General features: G+C 37.2%; 1 protein-coding gene across 1 annotated transcript in view; it reads left to right on the forward strand.

Moving 5' to 3' along the window:
* The window catches only part of LOC129880447 (DNA ligase 4), a 44222-nt gene that overhangs the window by 8946 nt on the left and 9500 nt on the right, over positions 1-25776 (forward strand). Inside the window, exons 2-16 of the mRNA XM_055954482.1 lie at positions 4248-4339; positions 8105-8190; positions 8286-8422; positions 10409-10483; positions 10607-10698; positions 10953-11024; positions 11920-11999; positions 12149-12186; positions 12270-12276; positions 12414-12569; positions 13507-13582; positions 18502-18626; positions 18707-18741; positions 19122-19180; positions 23606-23689. Coding sequence (XP_055810457.1) covers positions 4248-4339; positions 8105-8190; positions 8286-8422; positions 10409-10483; positions 10607-10698; positions 10953-11024; positions 11920-11999; positions 12149-12186; positions 12270-12276; positions 12414-12569; positions 13507-13582; positions 18502-18626; positions 18707-18741; positions 19122-19180; positions 23606-23689 — 1214 coding nt within the window. The remainder of the gene's footprint in view (positions 1-4247; positions 4340-8104; positions 8191-8285; positions 8423-10408; positions 10484-10606; positions 10699-10952; positions 11025-11919; positions 12000-12148; positions 12187-12269; positions 12277-12413; positions 12570-13506; positions 13583-18501; positions 18627-18706; positions 18742-19121; positions 19181-23605; positions 23690-25776) is intronic.

Here is a 25776-nt window from a genome sequence, read left to right on the forward strand (position 1 = left end):
AGCGGGCTGAATCTACTTTTGAGTTAGTTCATTTTGATGTTTGGGGACCTTGTCCTCTCTTTTCCAAAAATGGGCATAAATATTTTGTCACTTTTGTGGATGATTTCTCTTGGATGACTTGGATTTATTTTATGAAGAATCGCTTAGAAGTGTTTACTCACTTTTGTGCCTTCCCTGCTAAAGTCAAAACTCAATTCAATGCTTCAGTACGTATTCTAAGGAGCGACAATGCTAAAGAATATATGTTAGAATTATTTCAGTCGTATATGAGACAACACGGTATCCTCCATCAGTCTTCATGTGTTTATACACCCTTTCAAAATGGAGTGGCTAAGAGAAAAAATAGACATCTACTTGAGATAGCTCGGGCACTTTTGTTTCAAATGAAGGTTCCGAAACAGTTTTGGGCAGATGCGGTCTCTACGCTTGTTTTCTTATTAATCGCATGCCATCCACTGTGCTTGCTGGTAATGTTCTTTACAGTTTTCTGTTTCCAAACAAGTCTATTTTCGGTGGAACCGAAGGTGTTTGGAAGCACATGTTATGTTCGAGATGTTCGATCATTTGTTACCAAGTTGGATCCCAAGGCATTAAAGTATGTTTTTCTAGGCTATTCTCGCCTTCAAAAGGGATATTGATGTTATTCTACTGAACTTGAAAAATATTTGGTGTCAACTGATGTTGTATTTTTAGAGACTACACCAATCTTCTATGCACCTCCTATTTCTTCAAGTCAGGGGGAGGAAGATGAGTGGTTATGTTATCAAGTCACTCGTGTTTTGATAGAAGACCAATCGACTATTGTACCGTCAGCTCCTGTTCTATCCGTGGTAGCAAGACCACAAATTGTTCAAGTTTACTCAAGGAGGCGAGAGTCCAATGATAAATGTCCTACATCAGTCCCTTTGTCATCAGATTCTTCTGCTCCTCCAGAAGATCTTGACCTCCCTATTGCTCTTCGCAAAGGTACACATAGTTGCACATCCATATATTCCATTGCTAATTTTGTATCCTATGGCCACTTATCCTCTACATCTAGATCTTTGATTGCTTCTCTAGACTCCATCTCTGTACCCAAAACAGTGAAGGAGGCTTTGAATCATTCTGGATATTCCAATGCAATGCTTGATGAAATACATGCCTTCTAGGAAAATCACACGTGGGATTTGGTTGACTTATCCAAGGGAAAGAAATCAGTGGGATGTAAGTGGGTCTTCACAGTTAAAGTTAATTCTGATGGATCTGTAGCAAGACTCAAGGCCAGGCTTGTGGCTAAAGGGTATGCTCAGACGTATGGAGTAGATTATTCAGACACATTCTCCTCGGTTGCCAAACTTACTTCTGTCCGCTTATTCATTTCTCTAGCTGCTTCTAATAATTGGCCTTTACATTAGTTGGATATTGAGAATGCATTCCTTCATGGTGATCTTCAAGAAGAAGTGTACAGGGAGCAACCACTCGGTTTTGTTGCTCAGGCTTAGCCGAACTAATTGAACTCGAGTCATTCACTTCCTTAACCCATGTCCATACTGAAAGAGCTAAATCAGATGGTGACTACATTCATTCCGTAGCACGGCAAAAACGTTGACCCCTACTACCGATCCCGCATTTGAATCTGTGAAAGAAAGAGAGTTCTCCCTAAAGCCCTAAAGTCTCATCCCACGGGCACATCTTGACTATGAAAAGCAGAGAGATAGATCACACCTAAAAGTTGCTGGGTGAGTATGGAAAAGTTTGTCATTTGAAGAAGTCATTGTTTGGCTTGAAACAAAGTCCTTGGGCTTGGTTTGGCAAGTTCATTGAGGTAGTACATGATTTTGGGATGACAATGAGCAAATGTGATCACTCAGTCTTCTACCGGCAATCAACAACTGGTAGTATCCTCCTTGTTGTATATGTTGATGACATTGTCATCACAGGAAGTGATTGTGTGGGTATCTCTTCTCTTAAGTCTTTCCTGCATACTAGGTTTCATACAAAAGACTTGGGTCAGTTGAAATATTTTTTGGGTGTAGAAGTAAACAAAAGCAAGAAGGGAATTTTTTACCTTACCGTGACTCATCCAGATATTGCATTTGCGGTAAGTGGAGGGAACCTAGTGTCATGGAGGAGTAAGAAGCAAGGTGTTGTATCTCGATCGTTGCAGAATTCGAGTATAGAGCTATGTCACAGTCTACGTGTGAGATTATGTGGATACATCATCTTTTAGCTGAAATTGAGTTGAAGCATCCTACACCATCAAAACTCTGGTGTGATAATCAAGTTGCTTTTCATATTGCCTCAAATCCGGTGTACCATGAAAGAACTAAACATATTAAGGTTGATTGTCATTTTATTCGTGAGAAGATTCAAGAGAACTTGATTTCCACCGGCTACGTGAAGACAGGAGGACAACTAGCTGATATGTGTTCACAAAAGCGTTGAATGGAACTCGAATTGATTACCTTTGTAACAAGCTGGGCGTGATCAATATCTATGCTCCAGCTTGAGGAGAAGTGTTACAGAATCTGAATATTAATGTATATAGATAGACTAGCTGATTTTTAGGGATTTCAATAATTAGTTACCATAGTTAGATTATTCTCTTCATGTATTTATATCATTGTTCTCTTTGAGGAATACACAAGTTATTCTAATATCTTATGAATTACACTTCGCATGTATCTTCGCTTTCTTCGTGGATTCCATCGTCCACCTGCTGCTGTGGACTGCCTCCCTATAGGATGTACTCGATTGCTTTCCAGTGTTTACCTGAGGTTCTAGTTGCGTTGTAGACTCGTTGATGATCTTAGCTATTTTGTGGGCAATATTGCTCCATCCCCCTTTGCATGAAGATTTCGGTGTAATAACTACAGATTTGTTCTGTCCTTGAATAGCAATAAAACTGATATATCTGCCATTTTCATTGTATTTAAGAGAGCAATAGAACTCTGCAAAATGGTCCTTCAGATTCCATCTCCTAATAACTTTCCCTTGTACCTTGGATGCCTCAATAAATATTGAGACCAACCACTGCAAGACTGTAATACTAATCTTCACTCTTCTCATTAAGTTTCTGCTACTCTCAGTGCATTCGTTCCAGTAGTCTGCTCCTTCTTTGCATTTGATGATTTCATATGATTTAAACCCTGCATTGTAATAAATGCTGTTGTCCCCTGGTAATGTAATTCCGGCCATGGTTGCCAGAGGAAAGCCCCCAGATCACTGGTTACTCGATTTTAGGTTAGAATAGGCTAACCTCGAGAATCGTACATGTACCTTTATTCTAAACTTTATTCTCTTTCCTAGTTCATGAACAAAGGCAGTTATCGTATATTCATTTCCTAGTACATAAATTAAGATAATTCATGTACCACAAAAAATTTAAGAAAGGCAAAGTTTATTCTGTAACAAAATGATCTATAAGGTGTTCCTGCTATTGAGTGCCCATGTAAATTGTCTTTGTGAATTTACCTCACACACGTGCATGTGTCATTGAAAGACATTCGTTGCCTAAAGAAATGATGCGATGGGTTATCACTTCATAGGTGAAGCCATGCATTTTAGTTAATGTGCCATTCAACCAATGACTTGCAAAGTGAAAAAGATGAAAACTTATTCTTTAAATCTCAAATTTGAAGAGCTGAAGTAATATCGGCATTATTGAATAATGGGTGTTGGAATTAGTTGTTTAATTGCAATTCGATTATTATACTAAATTCATATACATTGATACTTTATATTTTGAATGAAGTGCACACTTCACTTCTCCTTTAATCTCCAAGGATCTTGTCCCTTTAATGCCCTTTTCGCAGTTAAAAATACTTTTTGACTTTAGATTCATACAACTATAAGAGATTTTCCCCATTTTTATTTCTCAGCATTTAATCATGCTCGTAGTTCAATTCATAACATTCTGAACATGAATGGAATGTTCAAAAATATTTGAGGAACTGCGGTTTTCCCCATTTCATGCTCTGTAAGATCTTTGCTGGAAACGCGAGGAACTGCGGTTTGATGTTAGCTCCATTAGTCATAAATATTCTTATTTTTGGAGCTGAATTTGTCCAACAATCAGCACCTTAATAACTACACTATTATTTCCTTTCAAATGACAAGCTAAGTTACAACTTTGTTGTGTTCCTCCTCTAAGATTGTTATGTTGCTAATGTTTCTGGTACTTTTTCTCTTGTTCAGAAAACCGAGTGTTGTAAATTGTAATATACATATGGATTAATCACTTATATTGGAATATTGCTTGTGAATAGGTCCTCCAGCGCAGACAGGGAATAGCTTCTGCTGGGCTAACAATTAAGGAACTAAATGACTTCCTTGATCACTTGGCCTCAAGTGAAAACAGGTGATGAAGGTTCCGTATTTTTGTATATGTTATCTTTATGATTTCAATTGTTATAGATCAATTGTTATAGATTACCATTTTTTTTTGTATGAGTATGTTTGGCACAGAAGAAAATGGTTTCTAGTTTTTTCATGTTTGATTGGTCTAATGTTTTTGGAGAAGATTTTCTCTAGGGAAACAAGTTCCTTAAAAATCAGGAAAATAACTTTCCTAGAAGTAGGCAAATTAAGTTCCATAAGTGGCATCCCACGCTGATGTATCCTCCCCACCCCTTCCTCTCCATCCCCCAACACTACCCCTACTTCGACCATGACCCCAACTCGCACTTGCACCACCTACTCTTACCCCCCACCCCATAGAGTGTTTCCGTAGGTTATATATAAATGCTCTTGTAATAATATTTTCAGCTTATTTACCAAACACTAGATAACAACAACAACAACAACAACCCAGTGAAATCCCACAACGTGGGGTCTGGTGAGGGTAAAGTGTACGCAGACCTTACTCCTACCAAGGTAGGACGACTGTTTCTGAGGGACCCTCAGCTCAAAAAAAGCATAAAAAGAGGTCAGATACGGCTAAGAAGTTCAAAGCGATATGGGAAAGCAAATAATGAATAACGCAAATAACGAAAACTGCCATTTTTGCCGTTGAAACTAGATAATAAGTAAAAATAACTAATGATTTTCCAAGAAAACATATTTTGTGGAAATTATTTTCCTTCTTACAAAACCGACCTATGTCTTTATCCTTCTAATTTATGGTAGTTATACCATTTTCATGTTCGGAGTAAGTTGTCTTTGTATAAAATTTTCTATAGGTAAGTTCTACAGAATGGTTGTTAGACCAGCGTTGTTATATGGAGTGGAGTGCTGGCTAGTAAAGAACTCTTATGTTTAGAAGATGCATGTTACGGAGACGAGGATGCTGAGATGGATGTGTGGACACACTAGGAATGAGGTTATTTGGGAGAAGGTGAGAGTGGCATCCGTGGTCGACGAGATAAGAGAAGCGAGACTAAGATGGTTTGGGCATGTGGAGATGAGGGGTGTCGACGCCCCAGTTAGGAGGTGCGAGCGGTTGGATTTGGGGGCTATGCGGAGGGGTAGGGGTAGACTGAAAAAGTATTGGAGATAAGTGATTAGACAAGATATGACGGTACTCCATATCACCGAGGACATGACCTTAGATAGAAAAGAGTGTAGGTCGCGGATTAGGGTGGAAGGTCTAGTAGGGATAGAATGGTGTCTTATCGTGTGTCAGTTTAGGGTGGTCGTAGGTCTAGGCGTGCCTTTATAGTTGTGTTGCTATTGCCTTTGATTATTGCAGTGCTTTGCTATAATTATTGTTCTTATCTTGTAAATTTTGCATTGCATTTTATTTTTACTTTTTATTTATTTATTTATTTTTTCTTTTTTTCTTTTTTCTTTATGCTATATATATTGTTTTTTTCTCTCGTACTTGGAACTGACTTTCGAGTCGAGGGTCTTTCGGAAACAGTCTCTCTATCTCCATGAGGTAGTAGTAAGGTGTGCGTACATCCTACCCTCCCCAGACTCCACTTGTGGGATTCCACTGGGTTGTTGTTGTTGTATTGTAAAATATGCATTCCTATGTCAATTTGTCTTGTCGGGGAAGGGAAAAATGGGGGAGGATCAATAGATGTTACTCTGATAAAATTTCAGCTTTTATCGTACTGATTATTGTATAAAACCTAGAAATCTCTGTTTCTTTGAAGTTAAGCAACCATCTGGTTACATCTCACCTATGTTATTGTTGGTTAGATATCACCCATGTTATTGTTGCACATGTCCTTATTCTTTTTCTTGTTTTCCTTTTGGATTTTGATATCCTGCTAGCCTTTTGGTGTAGGAAAGCAAAATAAATTAGATACTTTAAAATCTCAATAGTAACCTTAATAAATATTATAGTTATAAATGTACGGCATAATGCCATTGCTCTTTTTTTTTTTAATCTCTATTTGTTCTATTCTATGTTGTGCAGTAAAATAAGGAGTAAACCTTTGGATCTTTTGGTTGAAAGAAGGATATAAAGTAGGATTTTTGTAGTGCGATACTATACTAACGAGCAAATTATATTCCTAGTGAAAGGCCCCTAAGAGTGGCCTAGAGGTCAGTAAATGTGTGCAGACCTTGGAAACCGGGGTCCGAATTCCAGTAAAGACAAAACACTAGGTGATTTCTTTTCTCGATCTAAGACTTGGTGGGTGGAGTTACCTGATACTTGCTATTGGGAGGTAGCAAGTACCCGGTAGACTAATCGATGTGCATGCAAGTTGACCTTGAAGCTACTATTATTAAAAGAAAATTATATCCTAGTTAAGGGATTATGGCTGGTCCGTCTGTCACTTGTATGGCCGTACCTTGTACCATACTTCAATCCATTTCTTTATCAACTTAGCACATGTGCAACCCCACAACACATCAAAATTGGACCTTAACTCTTACGTTCTACCGTATTTTCTTGGTTTGGGTATAATTACTCATATTCCACGGGTCAAACCTTAAACCCGAAGGTACGAGGTGTTACAACATATTTTAAGTTTGTACACGCGTTTTGGGGCTCAATGTGGTGTAACCAAAAAAAATTCATGCCGGCCTAGGTTCAAAAGGACACTACGTGCCATGGACCTGGGTTGTGACAGAATAAAGTCTCGCTACCAACTTGTTGGTGTCACATACACAAATCTTTTGTTTCGATTGTGTGATGTTTTTACAAAATTCCACATTGATTCCAAGAGATCATAGATATCTAGAGACAACTTTTCTCCGATGAGGTTAGTTTCGTACATATTCTGAGTTATGGTGGTTATGCATTTCCTCGACATTTTGAATTGTCTAACCTTTATATTTCTAAATCTTCCAATATTTTTCCTCCTAGGTTTATTTTTGATGTTTATGGCAAGCTCCACAAAAGCAAAATTTCCATGCTTTGAGACTTCTCTCTTTGATTCATCCGTATTGGCCAATTGTTTTTACCATCACTGCATATCAGTCAAATTCTTTTTCAATAACGACCAATTCTTAGAACAGTCTGAACTTGTCAACTCTATTGGCCAACTTGTTGTATGGAAGAGCATGAAACTCGGTCTTGTTATCTGAAGTAGAAATGCAATTGATTATAGAGAGAGATGGTCAGTTAGAAATTCAGTTCTATCTCTAGCATTCAATTTTTTAAAATGGTCAAGCAAATTGCTTTTCTATATCAAAATACGTTAGTTATAGGGGTGAGGAGTACCAAATAATTAATGAATCCTATACTTTTATGGACAAAGGGGGAAGAAGCAGAGTTTATCAAGGTGATAATGTTCCAGGAACTTTAAAAAATGTGAACTATTGCTACTCTTTGCATCACAACTGTTCTGATAGAGGTGAAACTTTCCATCACCTACTGTACAGAGACGGAAAGAAATGCCATGACCATCTTTCTGCTCTTTGGTTAATGGTTACCCAGCTGGTTTATTAAATTCTATCCTAAACTTCTTTGTTTTAATGAGTTCTTCTGATACCTAAGAGATCAGCATTTCAGTTGCCAAAGTTTCAGTCATCGTGCTACATCATATCTATATTTAGACTTGTTGTATTGTTAAACCTTAGATCTGTCATCTGTTGCATTGTTAGCTTAAAGCCTAGACCTGTTGCAGGATACTTGTGGAATTATCATTATACTTCAGTTGCTTCAGTTACAATTTACTTAGCTTATTATCCTTATGCTTCACGAAGATATATTTTATTGTTTTATCAGAGCAGAGAAGACTTCAATTTTGTCTGATCTAATCAGGAATACAAATGCTCAAGAAATGAAATGGATTATAATGATAATTCTGAAAGGTTTGATGTTTTTTTTTTGTCAATGCTTAAACTCTAGGATCTCCTTCTATGCCAATTGATGTCAATTTGCTACTGCCTTTGTCTTCATCATTTAGATCTTAAGTTGGGAATTAGTGAAAAGAGCATCTTCCACGAGTTCCATCCAGATGCAGAGGACTTATTCAATGTCACATGCGATTTAAAACTAGTTTGTGAAAAGTTGAGGGACAGAAGTCAACGGCATAAACGTCAGGTTTGCTTCCAGTTCTCATATTGAACCTTATGACATACTTCTTATCGTGACTTCATACTTTTGGTAGATATTGTATCTTCCACCAGTTGATTTTATAGTAACTTTTAAAATCTCATCTTTTTCACCTTGGTGACTAAGTGTACATCTTGGCCTATAATTTGGTAGATATTTGTTCATTGCTTGCACTTGGCGACAGTTTCTATAGTAACTTCTTGTCCAAGAGATGAGCAAATGCTTATTGTCTAAACTAGATTGCATATATTGATGGTCAGCTGTCCTAAGTTTGTCTCTCGTTTCCTTCACTGGTCGATCAGTCTACTCTTTTATTACAGCTTGATTTAGAAAGTCACAGATATGTGATTGGGCATTTTGGGAAGAAAAGATAAGATGACAGGTTTTGTGAAGTGTTGGACGCTATGTCTGAAGCAGTGATTAATTGATTTTCCTGTGTGCATATTAAGATTTAGATTTCACCATTGGCAACTTGACACTTGGTTGAAGGCCTCTGAATTTCTGAAGTAGGTGATCTTTGTATGTTTTACCTTAGTTCAATGTTTACAAATTAACATTTTTCAATCGTGATTGACACTGGAAGCATGTTCCTTCAACTCGTGATGTAGATTGTTGATAGGAGCAAGGATAGGATTAACAACAAAATAGAAAGCATATAACAATAATTTAGAGAAGACCCAACTTTGTGTATAAAGTAGAACATTTAATTAAGATTATCTAATCTATAAGAATACCCTCAAGTAGAAAAATTCTACTAATGAACACACTTTCACAAGTCGAAAAGCAAGAATTGGAAATTCATCCAAAATCTCTTTAAGTCTTCAATCTTCAAGGTAGTAAACATAACTATTCATAGAAAGATAGTATTTATATTAGGTTTGATTATTACATTCAAATTACTTAGAAGTCCCTAACTAGGCCTAAAATAGGAAAAGGGCCCGATATGGAATTATGGGGAAAATCAATATACTTGTAATATCGAATCAGGATCAACTAGGGAAAGGTAGTTTATGGTGTTGGCATAGTAAAATCAAGTTAGTTTTTATTTTTGATAACCATTTATAGCCCATGGGATGAGGTATTTATACCATTAATCCGGAAAGACATCAATTACATTAAAAGGAAAATATTCTATTCTCCCAATGTCTTCTAGAATTAAGCTAATTAATTAGTACAGTCAACAATATTTGATCTTATAAATAAGCTAACGGTGGATGACAAAATTAGATGGATATGTTTAAGTTCTTTAAATAATTATACATGGAGTGTTGGAATGTTCACATTGATTAAGGGACTGATGGGGCGTTATCGCCTTACATGTTCTTGGACAATCCTTACCTTGTGAGTTAACGAGGTTGAATTAGGGGTTAGGCCCATTTTCTTTACACATAATATTGCAATGTTTATAACCCAGAACAAGGCAGAACAGGAAAATGAAGTAGAGAAGGCTATAAAGGAGTTCCAAAGTAGAGAATTAGTATCATATGCAGGAAAGAGATGTAGAGACTTGAGAAGGAAGTAAAAGAGTGCCAAAGTTGAGAATTAGTGTAGTACTTCTGTCAATAGAGTGACACAAATGATTGTGATAGTAGTATCATCGTCAAACTATGACTAGAATACATCAACCAACCAACTATGCTGCAACCCCAAAATAATAGTAATATTTAATTTTTATGTTACCATCAACTTAATGCAACATCCCTATATTGAAGTTGAGACTGCGTATGCAAATTTTACGTAGCGAGAGTTTGAATGTGACAGTACACAAACATATTTAATATCAAGTAGCAGTGTTGACAAAATCTTTTTGTGAAAGGAACTTGTTCCACAGCATGTGGAAAACTTACAACATTTAGTATGATCCTTGATTTTGAGGTGGGATGTCAATGATATCATTTAAGTTTTCTCCTGTCCTCTTGTTTTATAATCCTATTTGTCTCCAGCAGGGTAATTGCAGCTGTGTTTTTTCCGCAGGACATTGAAGTTGGAAAACCTGTCCGCCCTCAGCTGGCTCTTAGGGTCAGCAATGCATCTGCTGCGTGGAAAAAGGTTTTATGAGATTTGCTATTTTATCTCCTTGTTTTGCCCCCCCTCTCACCGAGTCTTTTTAACCATGGTAGTTTTTCTATTGCTTAACTTTATCTCATATTAAATTGATTATACCGTGAACAGCTTCACGGGAAAGAAGTAGTGGTTGAGTGCAAATTTGATGGGGATCGCATCCAGATTCATAGAAATAATTCTGAGCTACACTTCTTCTCAAGGTACCATTTTCATAATTTCGATCTTATTCCTCCTTTTTATTGCATTTCCTTGGGGTGATTAATCCTTTCTTTATGGATCACAGATATTTGCTCAATTTATCTGAATGAGAATGCATTTTTCCTCGTGTTCTACTGAACTTTTATTTAATTTTATTTCTTGCCAAATAAGCGTGATACGAATACTGTGGTTCTCATAACGAATTGTTATAGGCTTACAGTACTTCAAGTGCTATATTTACTCAATTTGCTTGCAGAAACTTTCTGGATCATCAAGAGTATGCTCATGGAATGTCCGATGTTATTACACAGAACATTCTTGCTGACAAGTAAGCAAATATATACTTCTGTAGCCATTGTAAAAAAGGAAAAAGAAATATTAATCCCTAAGCTTCCATTTTCGTCTTTTCCCCCGTAATTAGTCAACATCACCCTATGATTTGTTAATTGTTATTCATGTCTAGATTTGCTACCAAATCCACCAGATGCCTGTCAATTACTTTTTTGATATAAGTAATAAATTTAACTAAAGAAGCGGCAAAGCTTGCCCGTATACAAGAAGTATACCCAAAAATAGAAAACCTTGCAAAAGACACGGTGTTCAATGGATGAGACCTAATCTTCTATACACATGCCTGTCGATCACTGTACCCAAGACTCTAGTAGGGTACTTTGTTTGACTCTGTCTGAATTCAGTTTCAATTTTTATGTGATGATGTCGTGGGCCTGGGTTTTATGATCACGACAGGCCTCTAATTTCCTATCCCTTTTTTCTTAGAGATGGTTAGTGGGGGAGTGGTTAGTGGGTGATGGGATGCAAGGTTGCTGGATCGAGAAATTATGGGGAATTGACCCAGATTGATTATGTAGCATAAGTTCAGTTTAAAGAAGAGAACAAGAATTAACCTACTTTATAGAGGAACTCCCAACAGGGATGTGCAGTGTGATCCTCTATCTTGTGATAGCAGCCTTCTTTTCAGCTTTTTGATGTTGGTACATCCCCAGAATTGGTGTGAGATGAATTGAAGTTTTTGGTTTATCTTTAATTGATGGCAACAAGTACCTCTGACAACTTGTTATTTTCTGGAAAACGAAATATACTTTGTTATTTTCTGAACCATGCAGAGCTTGGATATCTGTTTCTATTGTATGTGGCCTTGTAACGAGGGGTACTTATCTTTTCCGCTGTGCCTGCGTTTCGCCTTACCTGTCTTTTTTGATCAGATGCATACTCGATGGTGAAATGTTAGTTTGGGATGCATCAATAAACCGCTTTGCAGAGTTTGGTTCCAATCAAGAAATAGGTGCTTATGATCCTTAATTGACATTTTTTCTCCACAAAAATCTGTCTTGTCTGCCATTTTTTGATGCATTTTCAATGTATGCTTGTAAACCTATCTTTTTTTCTAAATGGCCTGACTTTTCGTTGTCAATTTCTTACCTTTTATCATAGCAAAGGTGGCAAGAGAGGGTCTTGATAGTGATAGGCAGGTTTGTCTTTAGAAAATTACAATTTTATTGTGTAATTCCTATAAAAGATCGGGATAATGAGTTATATTTTGGTTGTGCTGCAGTTGTGTTGTATCCTTTTTCTTTCTACGATGTATTCAAGTTTGGCAGCTCAGCAGAAAATGAGTGTGTTAATGTCAGCAATGCTTCTCCTTAAATCTCCGTTAAGTGGGTTGGCTTCTGTCTCCCTTAACATTGAATGCCAATAGATGTTGCGTTCGATATTCTTTATGTTGGGGATACCAGTGTTATTCATCGAAGCTTGAAGGAACGTCAAGAGATTCTCCAGAAAGTTGTGAAGCCCATAAAAGGCCGTTTAGAAATTTTGGTCCCTAATGGTGGTCTTAATGCTCATCGTCTTTCTGGTAAGGATGCCCTTTGACTCCACAGGTTGTAAGAGACTGTTGAAGAATCCCACATTGGGCTCTTATGGGAAGGGTGGTCTCTTTATATGTCTTGGGAAATCCTCACCTCTTGTGCTAGCTTTTGTGGTTGAGTTAAGTTCAAGATCCATTTCAATTCTTGTTGCCTGATGTTTGGGCCCCATATTAAAAACTGTTTACGTTCCAGATGTCCAACCTTGGACGTGAGGGGAGTGTTGAAGAGCCCCACATCGGCTCTTATGGATGGATGATTTATGGCTTGCACAATCCCCACCTCTTGAGCTAGCTTTTGGGGTTGAGTTAAACCCAAAATCAATTTCTTTATAGAGTCTAAAAAGAAAGTTGGACACATAATTTGGATAAAATGGGTGTAACTAAAACTTCAAAAGACCTAAAGAGTTTCCTAATTATCGAATTCATGCCCCCACCAATTTTAATAAAATGCCTTTGTCCTTTGGGTTTGGTCACTATTTGTGTTTTTTTTGGGACTTTGATTATAGTTTAACTTGTTATGACTATTGCTGAGGATGTTTTGTCCTGTTGTCTATAGTATTTTACCATGACTGTCTTCATTTACGTTATTTCTCCCTATCATACTTTGGACTGTTTCTTCTTCTCCTTCTCCTTGTCCTTCTCCTTCTCCCTTCTCTCCCTTCTCCCCCTTCTCCTTCGGCTTCTCCTTCTTCCTCCTCCTTCTCCTTCTCCTTCTCCCTCTCCCTCTCCCTTCTCCTTCGGCTTCTTCTTTTCCTTCTACCTCTCCTTCTCCCTTCTCCCCCTCCTCCTCCTCAAGATATATAATTCAATAATATATTCTCCTATATTTCTCACAGTTACTTCTAATCAATTGCAATAGTAAGCTGCATGGATATTCCTTGCTTTAGTTGAGTTCTCTTTTACTTATATGTTGTCTGTTTAACAGGGGAGCCATGTTGGTCGATCATTGCTCGTAATGTTGACGATGTTGATAAATTCTTCACAGAAACTGTTGAGAACAGGTTTGTTTCGTGTTAATCTGTTCTAACTCTCTCGAGTCCCACAACAAGATTCTTATATTACATTTAGTGGTAAAAAGAAGAGATGAACTAGATATTTTGAGCATTCTGTTTTGTTCTTTGTTTAGCTTTCCGTATATATATACATGCAGGTAGTAGGTTAGTATTGTCTGTGCCTGCTGCCTTCCTTTAATACCCTTAATTTTAAATGCAAACGCATTAGTATAAAAGGCCTTTTTGTCTTTATGATTAAACTCCTGTATATTCCCTCTCTCTTCTCCCACCCTCTTTACTATTCCATACAATTCAGATTTTCTCTTCCCCTTTCTTATCCATATGATCTTCTTGTTTAGTATATTAATCCCATTATCTGATTCCAATTCCGAGAGGGAAATGAAAACGTGGACAAATACCTTTTAAATTATTCATATTAACCCATTGAAACTGACATTTAAATGTACTCATAACAATAAAAAATTAGTTATTTCATTTGCAAAAACAAAAAAGAAAACGAATGGTCTGAATTAAAAGTTTTACATTAAAACACAGATTGATAGAGACGAAATGACACTCAGATTCAAAGACCACAAATTAGATCTTTCAAAGAGAGAAAGAAAAAAGCGAGAGACGAGATGCCATATCAAAAATCACATATTGAATCTTACCAGAAGTGACAAAAGAAAGGCAGAATAGGGAGAGGAGAGATGAGGCATAACCAAGAGAGACAGGGAGTAGAACTGAAGAGCATCAGATTTAGTTGTTTTTTTGTTTGTGGAAAAAGACGTAAAGCCCAATCTTGTCAATTAAGTCGTGATTAAAATGAAGGGGGTATTTAAGGAAAACAATATATGGGGACCCCCCCCCCCCCGCACACACATATATAGGGAGTGAAGAGAGATGAGGCCTAACTAAGAGAGAAATGTAGTAAGGTAACATCCTCCCATTTTTTAATTTTCTAAAATGTCCTTACCAACACAAGGCTAGCACATTAAATGGAGGGCCATTTTCGTCTTTCAACCAAATTCTCAAAATTCCTTCCTTCCTCTACATTTTCATTTGGTAGAGTATATAAGAATAGTGCTGAATATGATGTATTAGTAATGTTTGTATTAGTTATGCTGAGATTATTTCTTATGTAGTGTTTGGTTTGTTGTATTATAAATGTCATGCATTGCATAATTTCTAACAAATATATTTGTTTACAGAAATATCCTCCACAAATAAGATTGAAAAGATGTGGAATTTTTTTGAGGGGCAATTGTGTCTTTAATTATATTAATACATGCATTAAAACACGTATGCATTACTAATATCATGGATTTCCATGTATTAGTTATACACACCTTGTAAGAAAAGGAATAGGAACAAGAATAGTATATCAAATTCTACTTGGAATAGGAATAGTATATAGAATCCTACTTGGAATAGGAATAGTATATAATCCTGCTTGGAAAAGGATTGTAATATAGAGTCTATGAATAGGATCTCAGTGTAATAATGTAGATGGACAATTCAATAATATTCTTCTCTAATATTTCTCACATGGTATCAGAGCTTTTACGATTCTGGTAGAGAATCAAATAGCTTCTGCTGCCGGCGGGCAGCTATGACCCATATGTGCCGCTCATCTGGCCAATGGTTATGTTAACAAAAGTGTGGTGTTAGCACCCTTTTAGTCTACCAACAATTTTACACATGGAAAATTTAATCAGAGTGTAGACTACTTCAGCAACTATTAATTATGTTTTCCTGGTTTTTTCTGTAACAATTGTTTTCCTGTAGCAGTTGTTTCCTCTGTAGCAGTTATTGGCATTACAGAGGTTATTCTTCTACTTTCTCATTTCAGTAGTAGTAGGAAGTTATTTCCTTTGTTATTAGGTAGGTGGTTAATCCACCAATGTTGTAGTTGAGTTATTTGAATTAATGGAAAGATAAGCAGAAAATTATTCAAGTTTTTGAGCACTTCAAACTCAAAAGATTGCAAGATCTCTCTTAACGAACCAACACAATAGGTCGTAGGAAGAAAACATCAGATTTTATCTTGCAACGTCCCATAATTGGATCCATAACACATAATAGGGGACGGTAACATGTGGCCTGTGATATATGCATGACCCCCATATTCAGGGGAAGAAAACTCAGTTAGACAGGTCACCGTGCATCAATTCTCAGACAGGTCACCGTGCGTCAATTTCCTGAGACTTTCTAGGGCTGTTTTGTGTCAACCCCGTATCTGTTAGTGTTTACGTAGCACCATGCATCTTTTTGGTGACTACTTTCTCATATATGATTTGCGTAGCACCGTGCATTTTTTCGATGACTACTTTCTCATATCTGATTTGCGTAGCACTGTGCATCTTTTCGGTGACTACTTTCTCATATCTCAATTCAGTAGTACCGTGCATCTTTCCAGTGACTATTTTTTCATATCTAATTTGTGTAGCACCGTTCCGGTGACTGCTTTCTCATATTTGATTTGTGTAGCACTGTGCTTCTTTCTTGTGACTACTTTCTCATATCTTATTTATGTTGCACCATGCATTTTTCTGGACTACTTATATCTGAGTTTCATAGCACCATGTATCTTTCCGATGACTCCTCAGATCTGATTTGCGTAGTTCTGTGCGTCTTTCCCGTGACTCCTCAGATGTGACTTATGTAGTTTCACTTTTTGTTAGTGTTGTGTGTGAAAACCAACACCACCATAAAGTCCAGAGTGACCAAAGTCCACCCAGCATCGCCGACCACGTTAGTACAACGCGCCGATGGTAAGCATGTTTCGGCTAGTCTTTTGGTGGCTTTCGTTTTCAATATCGACTCGTCTCTTGATTCCAAAACGATCCATATATTTTATACTAGATTTTGAGCACTTTTCAACGATCACTGCACTTTTTCCGATAAATTTGAGTTTTCCAATAGTGTTCACGCTGTTTCACATTCACTTTTGCCGAAAGGTATACTCAGATATTTAGACTTGATTACAATGATACTTTCTATCTCGTGGCTAAAATAGCATCTGCCCTCCTTTTGCTATCTATCTCTATCGTTCGCCATTGGCCTCTTCATCAGTTGTACATTAAAAATATTTTTCTCCACAATGATTTCGAGGAAGAAGTCTATATGGAACAACCACCTGGTTTTGTTGCTCAGGGCGAGTCTAGTAGCCTTGTATATCGATTACGTAGGTCACTCTATGGTTTGAAACAGTCTTTTTGAGTTAAGTTGGGGAAATTTAGTACAATAATTCACGAGTTTGGCATGACTCGTAGTGGAGCTGCATCAAATCTAGTATTTCATGAGCGGACTAAGAACATTGAGATTGACTGTCACTTTGTTAAAGAAAAGATACTCTTAGGAGATATTGTTACAAAATTTGTGAAGTCGAGTGATTAGCTTGCAAATATCTTCATCGAGTCCCTCACTAGTCCTTGTATTAATTACATATGTAACAAGCGTGCTACATATGACTTGTATGCACCTGCTTGAAGGGGAGTGTTAGAATAGGAATAGGAACACAAATAGTATATCGAATTCTACTTCGAATAGGAATAGTATATAGAATCCTACATGGAATAGGAATAGTATATACAATCCTACTTGGAAAAAGATTGTAATATAAAAAAGGGCAGCCCGGTGCACTTAAGCTCCCGCTATGCGCAGGGTCCGGGGAAGGGCCCGACCACAAGGGTCTATTGTACGCAGCCTTACCTTGCATTTTTGCCAGAGGCTGTTTCCAAGGCTTGAACCCGTGACCTCCTGGTCACATGGCAGCAACTTTACCAGTTACTCCAAGGCTCCCCTTCAAAAAGATTGTAATATAGAGTCTATAAATAGGATCTCAGTGGTAAAGCATTTTCTTCCATTTTCTTGGGGTCGTTTTTGGTAAAGCAGGTGGCCTAAAAGGATTGAGGGGGTGAACCACCCAACTCTTAGAAACTATAGTTGACAGTCAGTTAATAATCATCCATTGGAACATTTATATATCATGCTGTGTATTCCTTTAATTTTAAACATCATGGAACAGTATTTAACTTTTATATTTGTACTATCTACATCACACCACTTTGGGTGCGGCCCTTCCCCGGACGCTTGAACACGAGTATTTTGTGTTCTTGGCTGTCCTTTTCTTTTAATTATCGAAGTTAATACGCTTTCTCCAACATTGAGTTGAGTTCCTCACGAGGTGAATTTCTGGACACCTTGAAATATACATTATGAGGTGTGGGGAACAAGATAGAATAGTATATGTATATTACTAGTGTATAAGCCCAGCTCATCGGCTGGTGAAGGGCAATTGACCCATCCATGGAACCACATTTGTTGATACTTGTATGGATAGATAGATAGTGGTTCTTCCTCTCGATTTCGAGGGACGGACACAAAATGGGGAAGCTTAAGCGGAAATGAAACAGGAGGGTAAGGGAAGCCACTAAATTGGAATTATCTATATTTATGCTTTTTCATTGTTCAAACCTAGTAAAATTTAGTGGTTATCTGTCTGGCTTATTCCAGCAAAGAGTTCTGCAATTTAATCAGCTCCAAGTATCCTGGATCTCTTTTCGATTTTTCTTGATTTGATCACCAGATATTTTGGTGGTGCTTTGCTTCTATGTGAGATTTGCAAGGGAGTCTTAACCTCAACCTGTAAGTGTTTTTGATTTAGGATTCAACTTTCCTCCCCTCTCTCTCCCCCTCTTATGTGATAGGATATTTAGGGATTAAGCTTATCTGGGGTCAAGAGTTTCCTATTATTAAGTTTCAACTACAGATATGCATGTCAGGAATGGGGATATTGTTTAATGATTGAAGACTAGGTTTCTGGGGTGATTATTTAGTGTATGTGGTTTCTTGTTTGTTTTAATGTGAGCTGTTATTCCCGTAATTATGCTAATTATTATTGGTATAATTGGTGAACTCTGCAGAGATGAAGGAATTGTTTTAAAAGATTTAACTTCAAAATGGGAACCAAGTGATCGGAGTGGAAAATGGCTAAAGTTGAAGCCTGATTATGTTCGACCTGGCTCTGATTTGGATGTTCTTATTATCGGTTTGTACTGCTTACCTAATGTTTCTGTTTCTGTCTTTTGTGCCAAGTATTCTCTTGGGCTAACTTTACATTGTCAACAGGAGGCTACTATGGTTCTGGGCGACATGGAGGAGAGGTGGAAGATTTCACCTGCTACTAAGGAGCTGTTTTTGTCCATGGATTTTTTTCCTTTTACTCAATTCTTTTTTCAAAAAAGCTTTTGGTTATGCATTGGACTGATTTTTTGATTATTTCTTTTAAAGATGGGTTTCAAGTTTGAGAAAGTGGTATTGGCCATTTTTTCAAGTGAAAAATCTTTTCCACTCACAAATTTTCAACTCTTTATCAAGTTAAATGCATGTCGAAACACAACTCCAAATAAACTTTTTCAACTTACTTCAAATACTAATTCTTTGTTCAAATATCACATTTTTTATATCCAAATGCCTATTTGTTCGCTCCCTTATTTGCTTATATTTGTTATGAGTTTAACTCTAAATTTCCAATGGATATTAGGTAGCTCAATTTCTGGTGGGTCTTGCTGAGCCTTCGGCTCCAAATATACATCCCAGAAGGTATATATATGTTTTTGATGGTCTTGTAAATGAAAGAATCAGCATATTATGTCAATTTTTTAGTTATCTTTGTACCTCCTGTAATGTATGCTTCTAAATTTTACTATTTCTAGAATTTCGTTGAACGCTACTCCTTTGGACAACACATGCAAAGGGCTTATTTTCAGACTTATTCGAAAAACAAGTCTATTGAAGTTGAATATTTGTTTGAGTATTTGTAGTTTTTTGATGATCTGCGAATGGAACAAGAGTTTTTGGAGAACCTCTTTGAAAAGCATCTGCAAACTACAACTTCGAAAAACAGTGTTTGCATATAAAGTTTCAAAGAACTTAAACAAATACCTACTTGGTATTTTTTCCCACAAGTTTTGGAAAAACAATTTCCATGAATGAATGCCAGGTGTTCCAAATTGGAACTATGTTTGGTCGGGAGGTAATGTTTCGGTCAATTTGTCTATGCACCAATATGTACTCTAGCTAAGATATCTATTCTTTCAATCTATTTTTCTAGTTGTTTGCTATTCCCAAGTATAGCAAGTCATAAACTGAAAAGTTGCACAGGCTTAAGCAAATGTTAACTTGACCACATTTTTCTGCTAATTTTTAATAGAGGGTCATTTGCATTTTAAAGAACAAAATGTGTCTAAAAAGAAATATATGAAAGGATCGTTTCCTTTTGCTTAGTTAGACCTATTAAGTGTTCCACATTGGGTGGAGTTAAAGGCGTGTCTTCTTATATGGTCTCGGACAATCCTGAACTAGCTTTTGAGGTTGAGTTACATGTAAGATTCATTTTTTCAACATCCCTATTATTGGTTTACCTAATGCCGAGTCCTCATGTTATATCGTCAACACACTTAGATGTGTAGTGTTTGGAGTGTTCCTCATTGGTTTAGGGAATGAGTTATATTCCCGTTATATAGTTGTTGACAATTCTCACCTTATGAGCTAGGCCAAATCCGAATTCAAATCACCTCTCTTAGTCAGCTAACCAAGAATCACAGGAATTTTCCCTTTCATCTGGATTTCTCTTCTGAGATTGGTTTTCCAAGTTCAACTAATGCAGAAATGTAAAAGAGAGAAGTTTAGACTGGTTCGGATCACCGATGTGGTGCCTAGTCCAGTCCCCTTGGGTTTTCCTTTAAAGCTTGTAGTGATTCAATGGGTACAACTGTAGGAATGAATAACTACGTCTGATGTGCAAATCAAATCTCTTTGACTTGACGTCACCTCTACTCGTATAACCTATTCTAGAGATTGTTCTTTCTCTTTTCTGTTACGATTGTAAACTCAACTGAGTAGAAAGCTTTTCTGAAAGATGAGAGAAAACAATAGTACAAGTTCAAGTGAAGTGCGTGATTATCTAACTAGGCGAGGATGACTTTATATGGCTGAATGTGAGATAGCCATATCTGCTCTAAAAGGAAAACCCAAGGGATTTACTTATCTATCAAGGACTTGTGAGGATCCCTTGATTGATGATGCATGTCCATGTCAGATATGTTCATGCTAAGTCTTCTTCCTTTCTTGGAATGATTCTCTGCCTTGTACAGAGGTCTTCTTTCTTGATTGGTGTCTTGATCTTCAATCAACAACGGTGTCAATCTTCAATCAGCTTCTCGGCCTTGTATAGAGGGCTTAGTCTTGATCTTCAATCTGTCAATCTTCAATCAGCAACGGTGTCTATCTTCGATCAGCAACAGGTAAGCTTTCTTTCCTTTCTTGGTTTGCTGTTTTCTTCAATCAGAATCCGGTAATTGATTGATGTCCGTAATCTATCTTCAATCAGAATCTTTTAATACTTGAATCAGTAATGGAGAGTATCTCGTGGATCCCTTCTTCTATGGAAAATCTCATCTTCATCTATGAAAGGATATTTCTTTGATTTCCTGCAAAAGTGAAACATTATCAAAACACATTAGTGCTAAATTGACAAGCCACAAAAGGCTAGAAACTAGGAAACTGTCCAACTGCTGACGCATGTGCATGGCACACGTAGGTAGCCTTCAAATCTGGCGCCAAATGTCCACTCTGGCGCCCAGCTTCTCACCCTGCCTACATGCCTACCTTGTGGGCAGGTTCTGCCTCGCACAACTTGCCATTGGTGCCCAATCTCCTTGGCTGTCTGCCTTGCCCAACTTATAGTCCATGAACTTGTCATAGTCACGATCATGCCACAATCATAGCCTTGTCTTGCCTTAGCCTTTCTAGCCCTTGTCATGCCGTAGCCACACCTTGCCTTGCATGCCTTAGCCATGCCACTGCCAGGTCTTGCCTCAAGTAAACTTGATCTTAACCAACGTCATTGGGTCCATGGCTAGGTTCATCATGTAAATTCCTAGCCAAGCCCGAGCTACCCGAACCATCAAGCTGAGAGTCTAAGAGGTCCTCATGGGTTCTGGGGATTAAGTTTCAATCTTTGTCCCCTTTATTAGGTCAAATTCCTAGTTTACTATTTTAGGAACTAGGTAAAAAAAACTCCAATGTAGACACTTGATTCTCATGATTCTATGGTTAATATCCTACCAAAATTGAATATAATCATTCACCGGTGTTCTAGATTAGTTACGCCAATGATATGGGTTGATACCAATCCGAAAACAAATCCTACTAGCTCACTTTTTTCCCTAAATTATTTCAAAAATGATAGCTGAGACATCACTGTATGTTTTTATACTGGGTGTCCATCAAAATTGCGAAATTTAATGGGCTGGACTATCATTGCATTTGCGAGCCATACTTTGCATCTGCGGTGCTCAACCAGCACAGCCTCCTTCGCATTTGCAGTCGACTCTCTGCATTTGAGGCCAGTCTTCTACATTTGTGGCTGCACCAGTACTAGATTTTTCATGAACACTCAATTGAATGAGTGTCGAAACACCCCCGAGCTCTCGGGTTTTCAACCCCAACCATCCCAACAAGTCCCAAATGGTTATACAAACTTATGCAAAGCTTCAAAATGCAATTTCAACTATAAACGCTCAAAATCAAGGGTCGGGTTGTTACAATTCTTTAGTTGGATGCTTACCTTCTTTGACGAGGTCTGGGAGCATGTTCGCTGGTTTATTTATTCATTTTCTTTGTTTAATGCCAGTTTTCAATTCATCTTTTTTTTTCTTTACTTGTCAATTTTGACACTCTAGTTCACACATTGTGAATTTCACTCTTATTTGGTTGTTAGATAAAGTTTTACACGTTTTCCATGTCAACCTTGAATCAGTGATCATGTCCATATGAATATAGACTGCTTTATCGTTGCCATGTAGTGTTTTACCCGCTCATTTCAAAAGAGTATTCAAGTCAATCTTGTGTGAAGTGAGGGAGAATGGTGGACAGTCCTTGTATCCAGCTTGATTAAGTTGTTGAATCTTTGTGTTCCGCAGTGATCTTGACTTCACCACTGATGCATAGTCAGTCTTGAGTAACAAGTGTTGTGCTCTTCCTGCTAAGTGTTGTATCTTCCTGCTGCAATAACTAGTTCAATTATTCTTGCCGTTTGGCCCCAAATATTTTTGGGAAAAACTTGAAAAATACTTGGGAACTAGTGTTTGGCCATATAACTTGGCAAATATATTTGACAAACATCCCAAGTTCCCAAGTTCTACAAAAAAACTAGTATCTGGGCCAAGTTCTAATATTTGGGAATTTTTAAAAATTTAAAAATTACCCAAACTTTTACTTTTTATAAAAACACCCATCATTTATTAATTTCAATTAATATTTATCTACCAACTTACTCCACTAACGTGGCCAACCAACACCATTAAATAACATTTCTATTTATTAATAAAAGAATAGTTTGTTACTACCTCCTCCGGGAAGAAAGAATAATTTGAGTGACAAGATTGGAAAAAAAGAACAATTTGTTTTTAATGCAATTAATGTATTGCTCTTGCCCATATTGTTATTTTTTTGTTGTTGATTGTTATCAATTATTTAATAAGTTTTTTTTTAACGGAACATGTTCATTAATAAAATGATAATACAAACTTATGGGTATTTTTAATAATTTTTAAAACTTACGGGTATAATAATATTTTTTGAAACAGTCAAATGTTCTTGGAAAAATTTGTAGCCAAACGCATGGTGAAATTTCACCAAAACTTCACCCAAAAATAACTTGCCAAGAATATTTGGGAATTTGGGGCCAAACGCTAGCTTAGATTGCAGAAAAGGGCTTTCATTTATGTAGAGTACTGCAGTTCTATGAGATGTCTTTGAACGTAGTATGGAAAGCGTCATATGTATATCTGAATTCGTTCTCTGAAGTTATTCAATAGGGTCATGAGCTTTTTCAGTTTTCTGAAAAGTTTTCAATGCCTTATAAGATGGTGTAAAAAGAACATAAATTATGCGGGTTTAGGATGATTAATGTGTATTTCCATTACTTCAGACTCGAATTCTGATTTTAGCATATGTTTGCAGGTTCATTTCTTTTTGCAGAGTAGGCACTGGAGTTTCTGATGAGGAACGCAATACCATAGTAACTCGATTAAAGCCCTATTTCAGGTAATATTTCTGATGATGTAGCTTGAGTTGGGACACTTTTTTCTGTTGTAGCTTTTATTCTTGCACTATTAAAATGCTTTTCTTGGGTGTTGCACCATATCTTGTGACAAATGTACTGTGTTTCACTTTTGGCGACTGTCTGAGTTGCAACGGATACAGATTTAGGCATAGGTGTGTTTCTAGTCAGTGAACTTGTGGTTGTCCACTGCATTAATCTCTATGAGAGATAAAGGAGAAAAGTATTATTGCATTGTGTTGACGATATTATCACACTGAGCCCTATTTGTAGACACTACATATACAATCCTATTTCCATTCTAACACTCTCCCTCAAGTTGGTGCTTATAAGTCATAAGTACCGTGTTTGTTACAAATGTAACTAATACAAAGACCGAGCAGCTGGTTGATCCAAGGTAGTTCACAAGTTGCTATGACCATTGCTCGATATTCTGCTTCTGCACTAGATCGAGCAACTAAGTTTATGTTTCTTTGTCTTCCAGGACACCAAAATACTGCCTTGTAAAACACAATATTCAGATGAAGAAATTCTACCAAAAGGATCACCTGCCCAATCAACATCTATATATCCAATGATCTACTCATGACCTCGATCCTCGAAGAGTAGTTCTTTGTATGGAGTTGACTTTATATATCGTAGAATGTGAAGAATTTCATCCCAATGACTATCACATGGAAAATCCATAAAACTAACTTACAATACTTACAAGAAAAGAAATGTTTGGTCTAGTCACTGGGAGATAATTCAACTTGCCAACCAACTGCCTATATCTTCTAGGATCACCGAGTGGCTTTCCCTGTCTTGGCAGGAATTTAGCATTTGGATCCATTGAAATGTCAATGGGTCTGCATCCCATTATCCCTGCCTTCTCAAGAATGTCTAAGGCATACTTGCCTTGTGAAATAACAATGCATGATCTAGACTGGGCAACCTCAATACCAAGAAAATACTTTGGCTTGCCATGTTCTTTAGTCTAGAAATGCTGAAAGAGATGGTCTTTTTTTAAATTAGTGATAGTATCCTTATCATTACTGGTGATAACGATATCATCAACATAAAACACCAAATAAATATACATATTTGGATAAGAATGTCGATAAAACACAGAGTGATCAGCTTCACTGCGAGCCATGCCAAGCTCCTGAATATATCAAACCAAATTGTTTCAGACCAATTGTGGCAATCGACATACCAGATTACTAGACTCTCCCTAAGCAACAAATCCAAGTGGTTACTCCATATGAACTTCCTCCTCAAGGCCTCCATGGAGAAAAGCATTCTTAATGTTCAACTAATAAAGTGGCCAATGGCGGACAACAACCATAGAAAAAGACAGACAAATGTTATCTTAGCCACGGGAGAAAGTATCACTGTAGTCAAGTCCTAATATCTGAGTATACCCCTTGTCAATAAGGCGAGCCTTAAGTCAGTCAACTTGGCTGTCTGAACCAATTTTGGCCACACAAATGCAATGATAACCAACACTAGATTTACCTGAAAAGAAATATAATGAGCTCCTTCAATATCGAGCAAGTAAGTAGACATCTCCAAAAATAGCGTCGGTCGCACAGTCTAATACACTTGGACCATGGGTTGTGGAGTCCAATGCTTATGATCATATTTTTGGTGATAAATTACTTTTGTCAAATGTTATTTATTCGCAGTCTCTTCCCCTTGTACTTTAGTCAATGGGATCCAAACAAAAGCAAAAGTAGTTTGACAAGCTAATTATTTATCCTTCATCACTCTAAATTCTGTTATTTATGTTAATGGTTGTCCTTTTAATCTTGCATCGGTCCGTCTTTGACTCGTGCTCTATATTGTTCTATAATATTTCTTGATGATTCTCTTGTTAGGGATGGACGATTGCCATAGGATATGAATCACAAGGCTTCTGCCATGTTATCTCACCAATGCTCTAATACCATGTTATAGAAATAGTTCTTGGGTTTAACGCAATCCCAAAAGCTAGTGCTTGAGTCAAGGATTGTCCAAGACCATATAAGGAGACCAAGTGACTATATCCCACCGATGTGGGACTCCAAGAATTGACATTTGGAGTGTGGAC

The sequence above is a fragment of the Solanum dulcamara genome, chromosome 2 (assembly GCF_947179165.1).
Source record: "Solanum dulcamara chromosome 2, daSolDulc1.2, whole genome shotgun sequence".
NCBI lineage: Eukaryota > Viridiplantae > Streptophyta > Magnoliopsida > Solanales > Solanaceae > Solanum > Solanum dulcamara.